The sequence below is a fragment of the Canis aureus genome, chromosome 16 (assembly GCF_053574225.1).
Source record: "Canis aureus isolate CA01 chromosome 16, VMU_Caureus_v.1.0, whole genome shotgun sequence".
NCBI lineage: Eukaryota > Metazoa > Chordata > Mammalia > Carnivora > Canidae > Canis > Canis aureus.
The window spans coordinates 26,489,088-26,508,207 of NC_135626.1; the positions used below are offsets into that span (position 1 = coordinate 26,489,088).

The 19,120-nt window shown below is 35.0% G+C and overlaps 1 protein-coding gene across 6 annotated transcripts in view; it reads right to left on the reverse strand.

Annotated features, from left to right (window-relative positions):
• The window catches only part of MED13 (mediator complex subunit 13), a 102,477-nt gene that overhangs the window by 79,617 nt on the left and 3,740 nt on the right, over positions 1 to 19,120 (reverse strand). For all 6 annotated transcript variants that reach the window (XR_013354282.1, XR_013354283.1, XR_013354284.1 and 3 more), the window contains exon 3: positions 12,792 to 12,960. Coding sequence is in view for 3 of the 6 variants with exons in the window: in XM_077852389.1 (XP_077708515.1) it covers positions 12,792 to 12,960 (169 nt within the window). In the remaining 3 variants the exon portion in view is untranslated. The remainder of the gene's footprint in view (positions 1 to 12,791; positions 12,961 to 19,120) is intronic.

Consider the following 19,120-nt stretch of genomic DNA (forward strand, 5'->3'; position numbering starts at 1 on the left):
ACTTGCTTTGGCCAATCAGAAGCTTAAAACATGCTTATGCAATCTGGATTGTTCTCCAGTGCTTCCTTCATTGCCATGAAAACCATATGAAATATAACTCTATCCAACCTAGTTTATAGTGGGACTAGACTGGCTAACCCCAGCTGACCAGCAGATACATTAATGAGAATACAGAACTACTACTGTATTAAGCCTCCATGTTTGGGGGTGCTTTGTTATACAACAGTGACCAATACAGAAGTTGGCACAAAAAATTGTGCCATTGAAGTGCTACCATGACAAAAATCTAAATATGTGGCATTGGCTTTGGGACCAGATGACTGAAAGCCTTGTAACATAAGACACTGAAAAGTGATAAGAAAATTATTATTGGGGGCTGAAAAAAGGGTGACTTGTTATGTACTAGAGATATATACCATAGAACTGTTGTTGCCTGAAATAATCTAGAAGGCAGAAAATGTGCCTAATGAATTTATAAAGCTGGAAAAAAACGATCAAAGTCAAAATGTAATTTGATTGTTACTAGCTATACTTGATAAGGTACCAAAAGAAAGATGAACTTGGAAAAAACCCTGATGGTTTATAAGCATAATTGAGAGAGAATACAGGTAGCCCAGAAACCGTAGGCTAGAAAATAAAACTACTTCTCAACAAAGTGATGGTATGGCCTATATGTAACACAGCTTCAAGGAAAATATCAAATCAAGAGTATGATTCTAATACCTTTTGTTAAAAATACATGATTCTTGATACCAGCTGAAACATTAGGATTTTCAAAAATTATTCCTAAGCACATTTTTCTAAAATAAGATATCTAAAATAAACAAGTGTATATGCAGTAATTTTGTTACTATATGTAGGAATGCATATGTAGTCATATTTGTACTTTTCTTTCTTTGAAGGTCTTCTTTTCTGACACAGTTCTATAATTGTTAAGGTTGAGTAGTAAAGCATATAAATATATAATTCCTAAATTGTGCTTTTGTCTTAGCAAACCACTAGTTTCATTTCTGAGAAGGATATGCCCATTTTATGTATTCACATAAAACAGGCAGAAATCAATTTTCAAAGCCTTTCTCTAACAACAACAAAAAAAAGATAGGAGAATTTAAAAGCAAGATAAAATGCTAAAAAAAGTTAAGAAAAATTTATATTCAACCAGCTAGAATAACTATATGTTTTTTACCATTACAAAGACTTTTAAGCTTTTTCAGGAAACTTTAAAAGACAAATATTTCTCAATAAAAGGAACAAATTTAGAGTTTAAAGAGGAATGACGGGGGATCCCTGGGTGGCGCAGCGGTTTGGCGCCTGCCTTTGGCCCAGGGCACGATCCTGGAGACCCGGGATCGAATCCCACATCAGGCTCCCGGTGCATGGAGCCTGCTTCTCCCTCTGCCTGTGTCTCTGCCTCTCTCTCTCTCTCTGTGACTATCATAAATAAATTAAAAAATTCTAAAAAAATAAAAAAATAAAAAAAATAAATAAAGAGGAATGACTAAAAATACTTTTGTCAAAAATATTTCAAAAAAATTTTTTTCTTTATTTACTTGACAGAGAGAGAGCACAAATGGGGAGCAGGAGAGGGAGAGGGAGATGCAGGCTCCCCTCTGGGCAGGGAGCCCAATGTAGGACTCGATCCCAGGACCCTGGGATCACAACCAGAGCCAAAGGCAGATAGATGCTTTACCGACCGAGCCATCCAGGCACCCTGAAAATCTCTATTAAAAAAGTGACTTCACCAAGACTAATCCATTACATAAAGAAATTGTAACATGATTAGTTTTAGGAATCAAGTAAATATTCTATAAAAATGATTGAGTGCTGTGTGCTTATTCAGGAACTGAAAAGCAGATTTTAAAATCTGAATTGCAAATATTATCAAGAACATTTACAAGTACAGGCAACAAACTAAAACAATCTCAGGTTCTTTATCTTTAAAAGAGAGTAGAAAACTTGAATTTTATATCCTCTATTTACTGTTTTTTAATCAGTGAAGTATAGTTCTTAAAAATATAGTTTCCAACTGTTTCATTTCATATGTAGAATATTAAATGAGATTAAAAAAGGATACTCAAGATGAATTTTTGCCATGACATAAAAAGCAAATAATGTGACTAAAAATCTTCCTAAAAAGAGTACCATAATCTGAAAAAAAAAAAAATTTGTTTACGTACATTATTTATAGTCTATTAAATATTTAGGAAAATAAATGCAATCTGGTATATACGAAAACCATGGCCCTTAAAATAAAGGCCCAATAATGTCCTTTCCATATGCCCAATGAGTACCTGACCATCTAAACTTTTAAATCATAAAAATTCTTGGGATCCCTGGTTGGCTCAGTGGTTAGTACCTGCCTTCAGCCCAGGGCATGATCCTGGAGTCCTGGGATCGAGTCCCACATCAGGTTCCCTACATGGAGCCTGCTTCTCCTCTGCCTGTGTCTCTGCCTCTCTCTGTGTTTCTCATGAATAAATAAATAAAATCTTAAAAAAAAAAAAAAAAAAGACAAATTCAGCTGGTGTAAAGTGAAAAATTATATACAAAAGTTAGTACGTATACTGCTTTTGGAGAGGGCCCATCTAATTTACTTTTAGGACTTCTGTTAGGTAGGTACAGAAAGATATCCCATTTTGCTATCTGGGAATTCAAAGCACAAAGAAGTTAAAGGCCTTATCTCAAATCATAACACTAAAGCGAATGTTGACTTGAAACCCTAGTCATCCTGGGGCCTCTGGGTGGCTCAGCTGGTTAAGGGTATGACTTTTGATTTTCAGCTCAGGTCATGATCTCAGGGTCTGAGGTCCCCATCTTAGGCTCCATGGAGCCTGCTTAAGATTCTCTCTTCCTCTCCCTGTGCCCTCAAAGCCTTGCTTGTCTGTTCTCACTCTCTCAAAAACAGAAAAACAAAACAAAACAAAACACCTTGTCATCCTAACCAAAATGCACAAAGGACTTAAAACATTTCTCCAAAAATATACAAAGGCCATCAAGCACGTGAATAGGTGCTCAACACCACTAATCATTAAGGAAACGCAAATCAAAACTATGATATACCATTTCAACCCATAGGATGGTTATTATTAAACAAAACATTTTAGAAAAGTGTTGGTGAGGATGTGAAAAAATTGGAATCTTCCTAGTGGAAATGGAAAATGGTACAGCTATGATGAAAAAGTATGGCAATTCCTTAAAAAAAAGAAAAAAATCAAACACAGAATTACTATATGATCCAGCAATTCCACTTCTAAGTGTATTCTCCAAAGAACTAAAAGCAGAGGGGACACCTGGGTGGCTCAGCGGTTGAGCACCTGCCTTTGGCTCAGGGTATGATCCCAGGGTCCAGGACTGGGTCCCACCATTGGGCTCCTTTCAGGGAGCCTGCTTCTCCCTCTGCCTATGTGTCTATCTCTTCTTTCTGTGTCTCTCATGAATAAATAAAATCTTTTAAAAAAACAAAAACTAAAACTAAAAGCAGGGATCTGAACAGATATTCACACACCAATATGCAGAGTGGCATTATTCACAACAGACAAAAAGTGGAAAAACGCAGTTGTCCACTGACAGATGAAAAGATAAGCAAGATATGGTATAAAAATAAAACAGATTATTTAGCCTGAAAAAGAAATGAAATTGTGGGACACCTGGATGGCTTAGGTGGTTGGGTGTCTTACTCTTGATTTCAGCTTGGTTCATGATCGTGGGGTTGTCAGATCAAGCCCTACATCAGGCTCTGTCCCAGGGCTCCGTGCTGGGCATGCAGCCTGCTTGGAATTTTCTCTTCCTCTCCCTCTGCCCCCACCCCCCAAAAAAAGAAATAAATGAAATTGTGGTGCATACTACAAAGATGAGAACCTGAGGACATTATGCTACTAAATGAAATAAGCCAGACACAAGAAGACAAATACTGTATTACTCCACTTATATAAGGTGACTAAAACAAATTCATAGAGACACAAGGTAGAATGGTGGTTATCAGTGGCTGAGAGGAGAAAATGAGTTATTTAATGTGTAGATTTTCAATTTTGGATGATGAAAAATGGTTCTGTATATAGTGGTGATAGTTGGCACAACAAGGTGAATATACTTAATGCCATGGAACTATACACTGAAAATGGTGTATTAATTCCATTAGTCAATGGTTTCCAAATCTGCTTTTTATAACAATCATCTGGAGATCTTTTTAAAATTCCAAAGCCCAGGCCATACTCCCAAGTTAAAACATAGGCATCAATCTCTTAAGGCTATTCCACATCCAAACAAGTTTCACTACTACATTAATCTATATTTCTGTAGTTCTCATAAGACACTTTTAATGTCTTAAATGAATAGGTATAACTTCAACATTAGGTATTCTGAACGTATCTCCATGAACCAGAGACCTTTATTAAAATACAGAAGATAACACCTTATCCGTGAATTTTGGATATATTTCTGCCCACTTAGTGAATACATTACTTACACTATATAACAAAGAATAAACAGCAATGATATTCTGGTTTACAGCTTCAAGTAACTATGCCCAGCTGGGCAAAAGTGGGTACCTTGACAGAAAGTGAAAGTTTCCTCAATCTTTGAGATTCTAGGGCACATTCAAAATTTAGCATACAGGGTGCCTTGGGTGTCTCAGTTGGTTGAGTGAGCGACTCTTGGTATTAGCTCAGGTCATGGTCTCAGAGTCATGGGCTTAAGCCCCATACTGGGCTCCTCATGCTTGGTGCAGAGGCTGCTTAAGATTATCTTCCCCTCCACCTGTGCCCTCCCCACTGCTTGCACACTTGCTCTCTCTCTAAAATAAGTTGATAAACAAAATCTTTTTTAAAAATTAGCATACAATTCCAAGAGGATTTGAAAGACCGTTAGAAAATATTTTTTACCACTAAACACTCTACCAAGCTCAGCTGGGCTTAAAGCCCTAGAACTGTGCTGTTAATTCAACAGCCAATATATACACGTGACTACTACTACATGTAGCCAGTCCAAATGGAGATGTACTCTAACTATAGAACACACATTAAACTTCAAAAACTTACATTAAAAAAAGTAAAATATCTCATTAATATTCTTTGCAAAATTAAATACATTCTAAAACGATATTTTGGATATACTGAATTACTATCACCTGGGTTTTTACCTTTTTTAATGTGCCTACTATAAGATTTAACATTACACAGGTGACTCACATTGTATTTCTATTGGACACTGCTACCCTTAGAAGGCAGGAAGAAAAAGAGTCCTTAGAAAACATAATAATGATAGCTCTTAGCTTCCCTAGAAGTTCAAGTTTTCAGAGGTACTGAGGGACCCAACCAAAGGACATACTAAAGCTATAAAAAATGGCTAGTAATGTATCTCCCACAGGAAACTCAAATTTGCACTGCTCACATTTAATTAATAGAGATAAAAAGACTATATAAAAGCTACAAGTGCAGTGTAAGATAATAGTTTTATGGGTGTAATTTAAAGTATATTCTTTCATCTATTGCCTTAAAAACAAAAACAACCTAACTTCTTTAGTAAAAGCTCCTAACGTATTACCTTAATTATTCAGCGTAAAGGCTCTCGTGTAAATAACACCATTCAAAGGAACTTTCTGCAATGATGGAAATACTCTATATACCTACATTACCCAATAAAATAACCTCTAGTCATAGGAGTCCTTGAAATGTGGCCAGTGAAACTGAGAAACTGAATTGCAATTTTATGTTTTCAAGTAACTGCAATTTAAATAGCCACAAGTGGCTAGTGGCTACCATCCTGAACAGCACAGTTTCAAAACATCTTTAGAAGAAAAAAAAAAAAAAAAAAAACATGAAATTTCCTTATTTTGCCCTAATATTCTAGTTACAATTCACCTACAAATACTTAGGGATATACTCTTCTTCCTGTGAACTTTGCCTGCTTCATCCCACAAAACCAAAACCTCTTTCTGTGGCCCAGGGTTTTTGCTAATACTTAAATCTTAATTCCAGAACCCAAAATAAGGGCCTAGAACATACAGACCTAGAGGTGCCTGTGTAGCTTAGTCAGGTAAGCATCCAACTCCTGACTCTGGCTCAGGTCATGAGCCCAAGGTCATGGGATCAAGCCCCTCGTCAGGTTCCACATTCAGTACAGCCTGCTTGAGATTCTCTCTCTTGCCCTCTCCTTCCACTCACGCACATACACACACTCTCTCAAATAAGTAAAATCTAAATAAATAAATAAAACCTTAAAAATAAAAAAAGATGTACAGAACCAGACATTTAAACCAATCTCCTTTATATTACACAAAGATTTATTCTATCCAGTGTATTATATATATATGTGCTGATTATATACACATATATATACACGATATATAGATCTCCTATACTGGCTTTTAAAATTGAAGTTAAATAGAGTAAAAATCTCAAAGCAGATTTACCAAGTGAACAATATATTTTTCCCATAGAAATTATATGGCTATACCTGTAGTTGAGGGAAAAGAGTAAAATTATATACTAATTCTCTCCTATACAATCTCAACTGCCACTTAATTAGCAAACCTCCTATACATACTGTAAGATACTAGACTAGCAGTCTTAAAAAAAATCCTTACCAATATCTTTCTACTCTGTATACCGTCCTACAAGCATTTAAAACTCTTAGTAAATACACAAACTTAACTGGCCACTCAGCTAACCACTAGCCAAGCACAAAATTAGGTTCTTATTCAAAATAATCTTATTCTAATGCACATGCAAACATCACAAATTTGCAATGTCTTTTTACTAAGAGCCTATTGAAAACCTAGAGTAAAGCATTGGCACTTATACCCATTTGCCTGTGGTTTCACTAGCAAACACATCGACTGTCATCTGATCTAGTTTCCTACACTGTAGGAAAACACCTAAACTGTGAAGACAAAACACTGGTCATTCTTTTAATACCTGAAGATGGTAGATTTAAAAGTAAACCTTTTAAATTTGTGTTAATTACCCTAATAACTTCTTAAATTTCTGTAATTACCTATAGAATTGAGGAGTTCTTTACAGCTAGCCTAGCTATACCACTAGATTTAATTCCATTTCCTCTCTTTCCGTCCCTGAAGATTATTACACTTAATCAGACAGTTAATGACATTGAAGAACAGATTATTAGAAGTTGAGAATCTATATTTAAGGGGAATAAAGGGAGGAAGAATAAAGAAAAAGTCTGGAATACTGTTTTCTCCTTTGTTCAAATCAAACCAGTTTCATAGTACCAATTTCCTTGACAATTATGTTAATTTTTAAAAGATTTTATATTTAGAGAAAGAGAGCATGAGAGAAAGCACATGAATGGGGAAAGAGGCAGAGGGAGAGAGAATCTCAGCAGATTCCCTGCTGAGCATGGTGCCATACACAGCTGATCTCATGATCCTAACATCACAATCTGAGTTGAAATCCTGCGTTGGACACTTAACCAACTGAGCCATCCAGGCACCCCAAGAACTTGTATAAACATTCTTAAAAAGAATTAACACACACACACACACACACAAAAAAAAGAATTAACACAATTGTCTGAGGCACCTGGGTGACTCAGTCAATTGAGAGTCCAACTCTTAATTCGACTCAGATCATAATTTCAAAAAAAAAAAAAAAAAGATCATAATTTCAGGGTCATGAGATGGAGCCCTGTGTCAGGCTCCACATTGGGTGCAGAATCTGCTTAAGATTCTCTCTCTCCATCCCCTGAACCCCCACTTGCTCTGTAACATTCTTACAATTAAATTTTTTTAAATGCTTATATAAGTTCAACAAATAGGGAATTGATCAGTAAATAAAAATAGTATACATGATGCTTAATGGTTTGGTTTCATAGTAAGCTAGAAATGCAATTTATAATCCAATATTTATCTACCTTCCTAATATTCCATTGAATTTAATAGAAAAATAAGTACTCCCAAGTCATAAAAGCAGTTGAGACTTAGCTGCTTGATTTTTCTACCAGCTTTTCTATTTAAAAGGGAGGGGAGATAGCAGTGAAGTTCCTATGAAAAGTGATTTGGGGAACAGCACTTACCCTTCCTGGATAAAATCAGTTCTGTACCACGACTAAAGTAACTCAAAAGAGCATATATTATTTCTGGTACTACTCCATTAATAAAACACAATTTGAATTTAGTTCCCCTTCTAAATGGGTCAGCCCACAGAAAAACACTAGTGCTCAACTACATAATTAAATAACAAGTGGAATCTACGGGATTCATGGAAATCTCCAATATGAAAAGTTGTATTTCCTATTAATAGCCCATTAAGAGAGCTGCTTTCATGAAGAGAAATAAAGATATATCCAGTATCTTACACTGCTCATTGAACACATTTACCTCTACCTCTTTGTGAAATACCTTCCACTGAAATAGTAAAAAGCAGGGGGAGCACAAAGAGAATGATAGAACTGAAGGCAGCAGATAAAGTCTGGCTACAAAATTTGGAGAGCAAAAAAAAATTGGGGGAGCTAACAAGCAAAGGCAAAAACAGTAACTTAGTAGAGAAAGGCTAAAGGGAAGAAACCATGATGCAAACTGAATCAAACCCACACAAGTCCAGAAAGGCACAGAAGTTGAAGACACTGGTAGATCTCTAAAGGTGGATACATAGTGTAAAACAAAAGAATGAAAGGTCAAATAAGTAAGTCAGACTCCTAGACCCACTTCTCTATACTATAGACAGGCTTCTTTACATTATTCCAGATCAGTAGAAAACTTAGAAGTTCACTTTGAATTGGATGAAAAGAGAGGAACTCTGCACTTAAGGGATACCAGAGACAGCTGAAATGATGTATGTAAAAGAGAAATCAAGTGAAAATCCAAATACCATACAAGTATAGTATTTCCCCAATATAAATATACAGACAGCCTTCTTTATCCAGTAGGCTTCCTAAACATTCACAGCCAAGCTTAAACTCGCTAGTCCGGAGACTGCAGGACTTCTCTGGGGAAAATAATTAACTCAAAGGGATGGAGGTGGGGAGGAATACATACAGATATGTAGTTGGGCAACAGGCACCCAATAAAATGGCCAATCACCGTACTAAAACCTGCAACTTCATAGCTACTTACATACAATTTCCAGTTACCATTTTAGTGCCCAGAAGCCTCAAGAGTTAGAAAAGAAGGTTAATTCATACATTCTGGATCCCAAAATACTACCTCTCACTTATTCCCTTCTCAGGAAACTACTGGAGGATGGACACTACCAAAATAGTAAAAAAAAAAAAAAAAAAGAAAGAAAGTGAACATGAGATCTAGGAAATAAGGGATCTAACCAAAAAAGGCAAAGGGAACAAGCCTATAAAACAACCAGTCCAAACTGGAACAGAAGAATGAAAGGCTCAAACAGAGATATTAATTAACAAGAGAGAAAAAAGAAACTAGTAGATTACACAAAATAATAAAGATTGGGGGCAAGATTTGTACTTCTGGTAGATACTCCAGGAGTCAATTACCAATAGGTATTTAGATGAGAGGTCAGCAAACTTCATCTGAAAAGAACCAGTGAGTAAATATTGTAGGCTAAATATTTTAGGCTTTGTGGGTCATCTGTCCTATTACATCTGTAGGATTCTGCTATAGTATGAAAGCAGGCATAAAATAATCTATAAGTGAATGAGCTTAACTGTGTTACAATAAAACTTTATTTACAAAAACGGGTGGCAGGCTATATTTACCCTGTGGAGTTTACCAACCCCAGACATGGATAATTAAATGAAAATAGAGATAAATCATTAACACTGAAGAAAACAAAAAGATACAGAGGAAATGGGATATAATTCTAATATACTATATGGCTGGGCTACAAATAATATTTAAATAATCATAATATAAACTATATATATATATTTTTTTTTTTTTTTTTTTAAACCAAGTCTTGTAATCTCACCAACAAGATAAAAAAGAAACAAAACAAGAAGAGTATACACAAGTGGCTGGTATGGAGGGAGAAGTGTAAAACAGCTAAACCATCAATACAAACTCAATAAGTTAGGGGCGCCTGGGTGGCTCAGTCAGTTAAGTGTCTGACTTGATTCTGGTTTGGGTCATGATCTCAGGGTCATGGGATTGAAACTGTATTGGGCTCCACACGCTTGGAAGAGAGTCTGCATAAGATTCTCTCTCCACCTCCCCCCGGGCACTCCTCTTGCTTGCACTCTCTCTCTCTCTAATAAATAAAATCTTATAGAGTCAACAGATTAATACTGAGTAACTAAAATAACTGAAAACTCAAGAATAAGCATGTTATCTGCTTTTAATTTTTAAATAGGTATATTAAAAGAATTAAAAGGGAATGCCTCTGAAGAGCATATCTAGTATTTGGTTCTTAAATTGCAACTTGTTTTTTTTTTAAGATTTTACTTTTTTATTCATGAGAGACACAGAGAGAGGCAGAGACATAGGCAGAGGGAGAAGCAGGCTCGCCTCAAGGAGCCCAATGTGGGACTCGATCCCAGCATTCCAGGATCACGCCCTGGGCCAAAGGCAGGCACCAAACCGCTCAGCCACCCAGGCATCCCAGGTCGCAGCTTTTCATCATTTTAGTCCTCAGTAATTTGCTTGACTTCTTAAAACTGTATTAATGTTTATGCTAAACATTGCTGATTACCATCCTGACATTTATTTCCCCTTCTTCTAATTGTCTACCTAATGTCTCTTCTCCATTTCTTCTTACTAACAAGAAGATGACATGGCAGAAAATTCCTGGGAACCTGACTCCTTGACATTATTGAACAGACAGAGCAGTATTGGACTCCTACCTCCAGACTCCTTGCTATAGACAAAAATCAATTCCTATATAAGCCAAGTAGTTAGGTCTTGTCTTTTGCAACCAAATTCATCCCTAACTTGTACAATTATTTTGTTGACAATAAAGGTTTATGTTCACTTTCAAAGAGGAAGAAAATGAAAGAGATTTGATTGTCCAGTCTTATCTACTCATCCTTTCTACTAAAACTAAAAAGAGAAGTTTGAAAAGGTTCCAGGTGTACACTGAAAACAATGTGTACATAAGACATAAAAGATGGGGATGCCTGGGTGGCTCAGCTAGTTAAGTATCTGCCTTCAGTTCGGGTCAAGATCCCAGGGTCCTGAGATGGAGCCCCTCATGAGGCTCTGTGCTCAGTGGAGAATCTGCTTCTCCCTCTCTCTCTGCCCTTCCCACCTCTGTTTGTGTTCCTGCTCTCTTTATCTCAAATAAATAAAATCTTTTTTAAAAATACAGGAAAAAAAAAAAAGAACGCATAAAAGCATCTCAACAAGGATACTACATAACCAAATGTTTACTTCATATCCTCAGATCTTTCAGGAAAAACTAAAAAAATTTTCCTTTTCTCTCACATCCTATCTTACGGTTTCATCCCTCTTGAAACCTCACTAATTTAAACAGTGCTTGGAACCAAATCTTCTAAGAAAGTGTGCCTTAATCATATTTAAACTAAAAAGAACTGGGGCACCTGGGTGGCTCAGTCAGTTGAACATCCAACTCTTGATTTCAACTTGGATCACGATCTCTGGGTTGTGCAATCCAGCCCAGAGCTGGACTCTGTACTAGGAGGGGCGTCTGCCTGGGATTCTCTCTCCTTCTTCTTCTGTCCCTCCCCCTTCTCATGCATTCTCTCTCTCCCTCTAAGTAAATAAAATCTAAAATAAAGAAATCACAGAGAACTGTAGCAGCCTAAAGCTTCTAACTGCACAGGAAGTTTTCTTAAAGTCCTCTATCTGCAAATCCTCTAAAAATGTGTCATACTGCTGGGGATTTACCCCAAAGATATGAATGCAGTGAAACGCCAGAACACCTGCACCCCAATGTTTATAGCAGCAATGTCCACAATAGCCAAACTGTGGAAGGAACCTCGGTGTCCATCAAAAGATGAATGGATAAAGAAGATGTGGTATATGTGTACAATGGAATATTACTCAGCCATTAGAAACGACAAACACCCACCATTTGCTTCAAGGTGGATGGACCTGGAGGGTATTATGCTGAGTGAAATAAGTCAATCAGAGAAGGACAAACATTATATGGTCTCATTCATTTGGGGAATATAAAAAATAGTGAAAGGGAATAAAGGGGAAAGGATAGAAAATGAGTGAAAATACCAGTGAGGATGACTGAACATGAGACTCCTAACTGAGAAACAAACAAGGGGTAGTAGAAAGGGAGGTGGGTCGGGGGGTTGGGGTGACTGGGTGATGGGCACTGAGGGGGGGCACTTGACAGGATGAGCTATTTGTTGGCAAACTGAACTCCAATAATAAACAAACAAACAAACAAACAAATAAATAAATAAATAAATTTGGTTAACTCAAAGTTCAAAAGAATTACATTCTAAGACTAAACATGTCTTACACAGAAAAACACAAATTTAAATTACTTTAATTAAAGCAAAATTAGAAGTTTGGGAAGAAGAAGGGTTAACCCAATTCAAAACACAACTACAGATCACTATCTTCAATAAGTATCAATATTACTTAATTTTAACAGATTATTGTAAATATATTTGCACAACTAAAAAAGTGTACTTCAATGCTTAAGCCTCTGCTTTCATCTCACATTTTTTCTATCATCCCAAATCAAAATTTACATCACTAAATTGACACACAGCCTATTCCCACTTCACGTAAATTCTCAAAATGAATAAAAGGGTGAAGCAGTCGAACAAAATTGAATGCTTTATAGTACTTTGCTGCATATGTCTGTAAGATAGATTGTTTTAGTACACATTTTCTGTAAAGCGGTAATTAACAAATCTAAAGAAATAGTAAGAGTTTAAATAAGATATCTTACCTTTTATTTATAGGTTTTTCATCTTTTTCATAAGGCTTTACAAACCATTTGCCAATGCGTACAAAGTTCCGGTTCATTAAACACCGTTCCAACAAATTGTGAACTGCTTTAAATAGCAGAGTTCGACATTCATAGGAAAGTCCATTCTCCCACACTCCATCTTCCTCTTCTACAAGAAAAATGAAAGAAACAAAAAGTAAAGTAGTGGCACTATATCTACTCAGAGCCAAGTAAAAAGTGTGACAGTTTAAATTCATAAGCCCAGGGCAGCCCAGGTGGCTCAGCAGCTTAGCGCCACCTTCAGCCCAGGGTGTGATCTTGGAGACCCGGGGTAGAGTCCCACGTCGGGCTCCCTGCATGGAGACTGCCTCTCCCTCTGCCTGTGTCTCTGCCCCTTTCTCTCTCTCACGAATAAATAAAATCTTTAAAAAAATAAAACATAAAAATAAATTCATAAGCCCTACTACATCTACTACATAAACCCTATTAAACCTTAAAATATTGAGCTACCATTACTTCGATATATCTCTAGACATTAGAAGATCAGGTTTCAAAATTAGTCCATAAGGAGTAAAACACCTAAGTGTCACGTATTCCATTAAGGTACCTGAAAATTATCTTCCCACTGAATAAAAAGTCAATGATAAACTGCAAACATACTGATTTGGTTTTTGTACCAATACAAAGAACATTTGTATAAGCCGGGAAACATTAAAGACACTCTATATCTAAGATGCCAATTTCGAAGCTGGCTTGTTACTTTGTCCTAATTCCTCCAGCATTCAGCCTGCCAAAAAAAACTAGCAGTTAATAATTAACTAAAAATATTTTATGTCCATCAGCATTCTAATCCACAACTCAACTATAAAAATAAGTGATGAATAAAAAGGAAGCTTTTGGCACAGAGCCTAACAAGCAATGCATTATTAGCCACCTTAGGTCTCTTCAACCAAATGATTCCCACAATTACTATTCAATATAGGATCCCTCTACATGGGGAAGAAATTTTAAAATACAAAGGCTTAGATTTTAAATAGAACTTCCAATACAAAGTTATAACTACCTTCACTAACTACAAAGCCTCAATTTTGCCAGCACTTCTATTAACCACTCCAAGTTAATTTATCAAAAATTGTTAGCATAGTCATTTCTGGATAAGTCTAGATGTAGTTCAAAAAATTTTTTTATTCTCTATCCACTTTTAATCTTAAACAAAGCATCCAATGAATTCTGCTACAAATGATAATTGAACTTTTAACTTATTACTTCAAACATAATTTAGTATAATTCCAAAGCCTGTATATGTTTACAAACATTTTATAAATGAGTCATCTTTAATAAATGATAAAACCTTTCTCAATTCAACACTAAAAATATCTATGCTATACCCTTAGAAAAATAATAAATTATGATACTTTTGAATAAAAGCAGAAGCATGTATTAAGAGGAACACATGGTTTATATTCATAACCTACAGAACAAATGGGTAGACTAAACATTAACTAAAAAGCATAATGACAGTGGACTTTAACTGCAGTAGAAATTTGTGCCACTACAAAGGTTAATGTTGATGTTATGCTGTTCTTTAAAAGTGTTTCATAAATTAGCCAAGTCTTTCAAGTCAATTATTTTTTCCAAAAAAGTAAGACTTTAAAAAAATGAGGTAAGCTTTAGAAAATGACAATACTTGAGACCTGGAATAATTTTAAATAATTAATATTAAAAAGAAAAAAGTTTTACATTCTACATATTTAGACAACCTTATATATGTCCATTTAAAGCCAAAACTTCACAAATTTCACTTTAGAAAACAGTAGACTAGAAGAAAGGGAAATGGCACTCAGTGACTTCACTTTAATTATTTAGGGGTCTAATCACAAGTATATCTTTGAGTTCCTGAGAGAAAAAAAGTAAAAATCAATCTGCTTTCAGCCTAATCAGATTCTGTCATTTCAAAATTAAGTAGTCACATTAAGAGTTTTACCTCAACTTACGATTTATGATTACTAAAAGTATGCATGCTTTTAATTCCCAGTTATGCTACGAATATCTCCCAGTTCTTCACTTCTTTGTAATTTATTTAGTATATTTTATTTTTATTGTCGTTGATCTCAAAAATCCTTACCTTCTGAGAAGCAATGGTTCTAACATTTGTCCTGCACAAGAAACCTTTACTAAAATCTTAACTAGTTCTAAATTTGAAAGCCAGAAAGATCCAAGACACAGAGTTACCATTACATATCAAAGTTGTACAGTCACTATAAACTTCAAACATCAGAAAATTATTCCCTTAAAACTTGAGAATGAATTGCCTTCCTTCCACAAAGAGTAAACAAAAAAGTCTTTGGAATAGTAAAAGCCCATAATACAATAATTTACATACGTTTTTTACATAAAATTCTGAAGATTTTTATTTTAAAAAATCTATCTCAGTTAAACCTGAAGTTAAACGATCTAAGAATACTAAATATAGTTTAGAAATTTAGTCAGTACTAATTTTCAAACATTTCTCCCCCATTGCTCTGAATTTTATCTAGGGAAACTCAGGTGAACTTAATCTTTATTTTACATTATACCCTCAAATGCCCACAATTTTCATTAACACTAAATGGGAGTTTATGCATGAAACAAAGAATAGACCACTTGTTACGGTTTTCTAAGCCAACAAATAACTAAAGTATATCTTCACCTATACAGCAAATAACTAAGCAACTATCACACTAAAGCAACAATTTTACTTTTACTGCTGAGGAAGTAAGTCCTAATAACACTCAATGAAAAGTCTGAAGGTTTTTTTATTTTGGTGGGAAGGGGGGAATGTCACCTAGAAGTAAGAGCCTCTTCAGTCAACCTTCTAATATCCTGATGATATAATAACCGTAGCAAAATACTGAATACTTCTTGTGTATTCAGATATGAAAAGTGAAATGGTACAATCAACCCACCGAAGACAGTTATATGCACCTCTTACACTAATTAAAACCAGTCCTTGAATCTCAACACCGTATTTTAATAGAGAAGGGAGGTGGTAGGGAAACACATGGCAAATCTTTACCTAGCTCTTTTTAATTTAATCAACCATAGCCTAATGGAAAAAGTCTGCTTAATGCATTTAAATAAATGTTTTTCTCCACTTGTACCTATATCCCCAGAGAAAATAGGTTCAATTTTGTTTATAGTGCTTTTCCATTAGAACTCTATTATTACTTGAAAATTTTTTACAAAATACTTGAAGAAAATGCAACAGTTCAAATGCTAAATTTGATTACCATAAATTTTTTTTTCCTGAGGACACAGATTATAGTGATGACAAACTGTGATTCGTCATCAAAATATTTCTGAATGGAGAAAAATTTGAAAATACAAAAAAGCTGATACACCTAGTACTCGTATTCAACATTTTTCTCAAAACTGACATCTTTAAATATCTCCATAGTAATAAACCAGTAAAAAAGGAATCTTTTCCTAAATAATTCTGCCAAGCTAGTAAAACACAACATATACTAATGAATAATGAATGGGTCAAAAATGATGGTAGAAAATACCATGAGTTTCCTAAGAAAATAAAGAGAAACATTTAAATGTCTAATTCAGTGTTTGTCTTAAATAATAATTGCCCATTCATAGCCATTCATTCAACAAATATTACTGAGAACCTTAAGCTGGCAGCAGCACTGACCTACAGCAAAACCTGAAAAACTCTGGTTTAAAAAACCCCTGAATATATGTTGATGATTATCTTTGAAGATTTAAAGATACACTTCCTTGCTCAAAACAGGTAGTACATAAAAGAAATATGACAAAGAAAAATGGCCCTAGAAAACCAGTTAAAATAAAAATCTGGGTAACAAGTAAACTATGGAAAAGAAGACAGAAATGAATTAACTCCCTTCAGGATAGTTGGGAGTGCAAAACAATTTTTTTTTTTAAATTTGGCTGACATGAGATTCCTATACTTGGCTGCTGTTTATGTGTTTGCCAATCCTGTTAAACCTGCCACTTAAGGTTAAATTCCACTATAATTAATATTCTTTAATAAAAGAATCTAAAATTAAATTCTAGGACTAAACAATGGCCCATTTAGTTTAACAGTATTATGATGAAATTCTGGTATAATGAAAGTATTTGGACAAGTTGCTAAAATCCCATATATACACCACAGGAGCCAGAAAAAATAACAAATATTTTTAGCCCTGACTGAGTCTGTTTTTTTAGTTCTCCAGGTATCAGTTTTCTCCAAGAGTCTCATCACAGTCTAGCCTACTATGATTTTTTTTTTTTTTTTAAAGATGCAACCTCAGGAAAGGGAATAGTTTTTATTTTGATTTTGATTTAAGGGAAAGATGAAAAGCCAATAATGACAGCAATAAAATTCCGAAAAGGTTGAGGCACAAAAAAATATCCAGAAAACTCTTCTCCTTCAAGGACACATTAATGGTAATAAAACAATCTTGCTTTAACGTAAATAGTACACTTACAAGAACCAATCAGCCCACTATATAGAGAGACTTGTGACTGGAGAAATCAAGCTAAAATTTTCCCAGGTCCAATTTTATACCTCTATCACACAACCGCTAAATGAGGTGTGCTACAAAAAAAAAAAAAAAAAAAAAAAAAAGAGGTGTGCTACAAATTCTAAATAAATAAATAAATAAAATTTAAAAAGCTGTAATCAGAGTTTTGTTCCCTAATCCTTCTTCTATTGATACAAATATCTATTCTCTTAGAGGAAGCAAAGCACAAAGTTTAAAAAAAAAAATTAGTTTTTGGCTTTGGGATTCAAGGGATATTCTGAACAAATCTCTTCCTGGAATGTTACAGTTAGGCCAATACTAGTTAGCAAAAATCCTAACCCCAAAATCATTAGGTCTTTGCAAACTACTAAACAGTACTGACCACTGCTATAAAACAAGTAAACTGAAGGTCTAAAATATGTATCAAATTAGATTTGGTTTGCTGTAAGAGGAGATTTTAACCAATTAGCAATAAGGTGAATTTACATTCTGTTTCTAGACCTCATCTACACTCGAAAAGAAAATGACCCAAACCCATGCTACGTGATATTCCGACAGGCAAAATTCAAAATGCGCTATAGAACCTGATCAGACTCTTCAGAACTACCAAGATCATCAAACAAGGCAAGTGTAAGAAAATATCACAATCTAGAATAGCCTAAGGAGATATGACAACTAAATGTAGTGTCCTGGATGAGAACATAGGATAGAAAGAGAATTTTAGATAAAAATAAAAGAAATCCAGATAAAGTACAGACTTTAGTGAATATCAGCATATCAATATTAGTACATTAGTTGTGAAAAATATTAATAGTAACAACAAAGAAGCTGGGTGAGAGCTATACAGGAACTCTATATAGCATCTTTGCAAATTTTATGTACATCTAAAACTATTTTGAAATTAAAAGTTTATTATTTTAAAATACACTATGGAAAGAAATAGGAGGGTTAAGCAAAGGCAATTCTGTACTTTTATTACTGAATATTTCAGTTAGCAAGAAAAATAATTCTAATCTTTGCAAAATAGAATGCCTTCCCTCTTTCCCCCACCAAGAAGGGAAATACCACCATAATCAGAAGCATTTTAATAACAAGATGTGGTAGGTGCTGAACCAAACAGAAGGGCACTGCCTGTGCCTGAAAAAAGCAAGCTCAAACTAAATTAACCAGCTTTTTAGTTACCACCTGGGTCCTTCCGGTTCCCCTTTCCTCAGTGCTACACCTCCACTTGGAACTCAGGATTGCCTCCTGCAGCTGATGCCACCCCTACTGTCCAGCTGCTCTCTTCTCAGGGGAGCTTAAAAGAAGGGAATAGAGTGCCACAGATGGGAAGAAATGAAAAAGGGGTTAGCTAGAGAGACAGAGGCAGACTAATTATCCCAAAAGGGAGGCAGACGGTGTCCCTGGAGCAAAGAAAAAGGCGAGACAAATATACTCCATCTGAAAAGACCTTATTATTCTTTAAGATATGTCTGATTTTAAGTAACAACATTCTAAAGTAAACGACAAGTTGGGGGGGGGAGCTAAAACATTACATAAATATCACTGACTACACGCATTGTTTAAAACAGTATAGAACAGGCTTTGGAACGGTAATTATAATTATACATACTACTCTTAATACATTTTGCTTTGCCATTTCGATTGCTTTCACTAAGTTTTTTAAAAATTAATTACCATTCAATGGCATTCAGCAAAATCTAACAATTAAAACCTAATCTTCCAAAATTATATCCATTCACATTCAAGATCAGCATTTTAAACTACAGGTATTACCATTTAAAAAATTATGCAAAAAAGCAAAGTTAAACTACA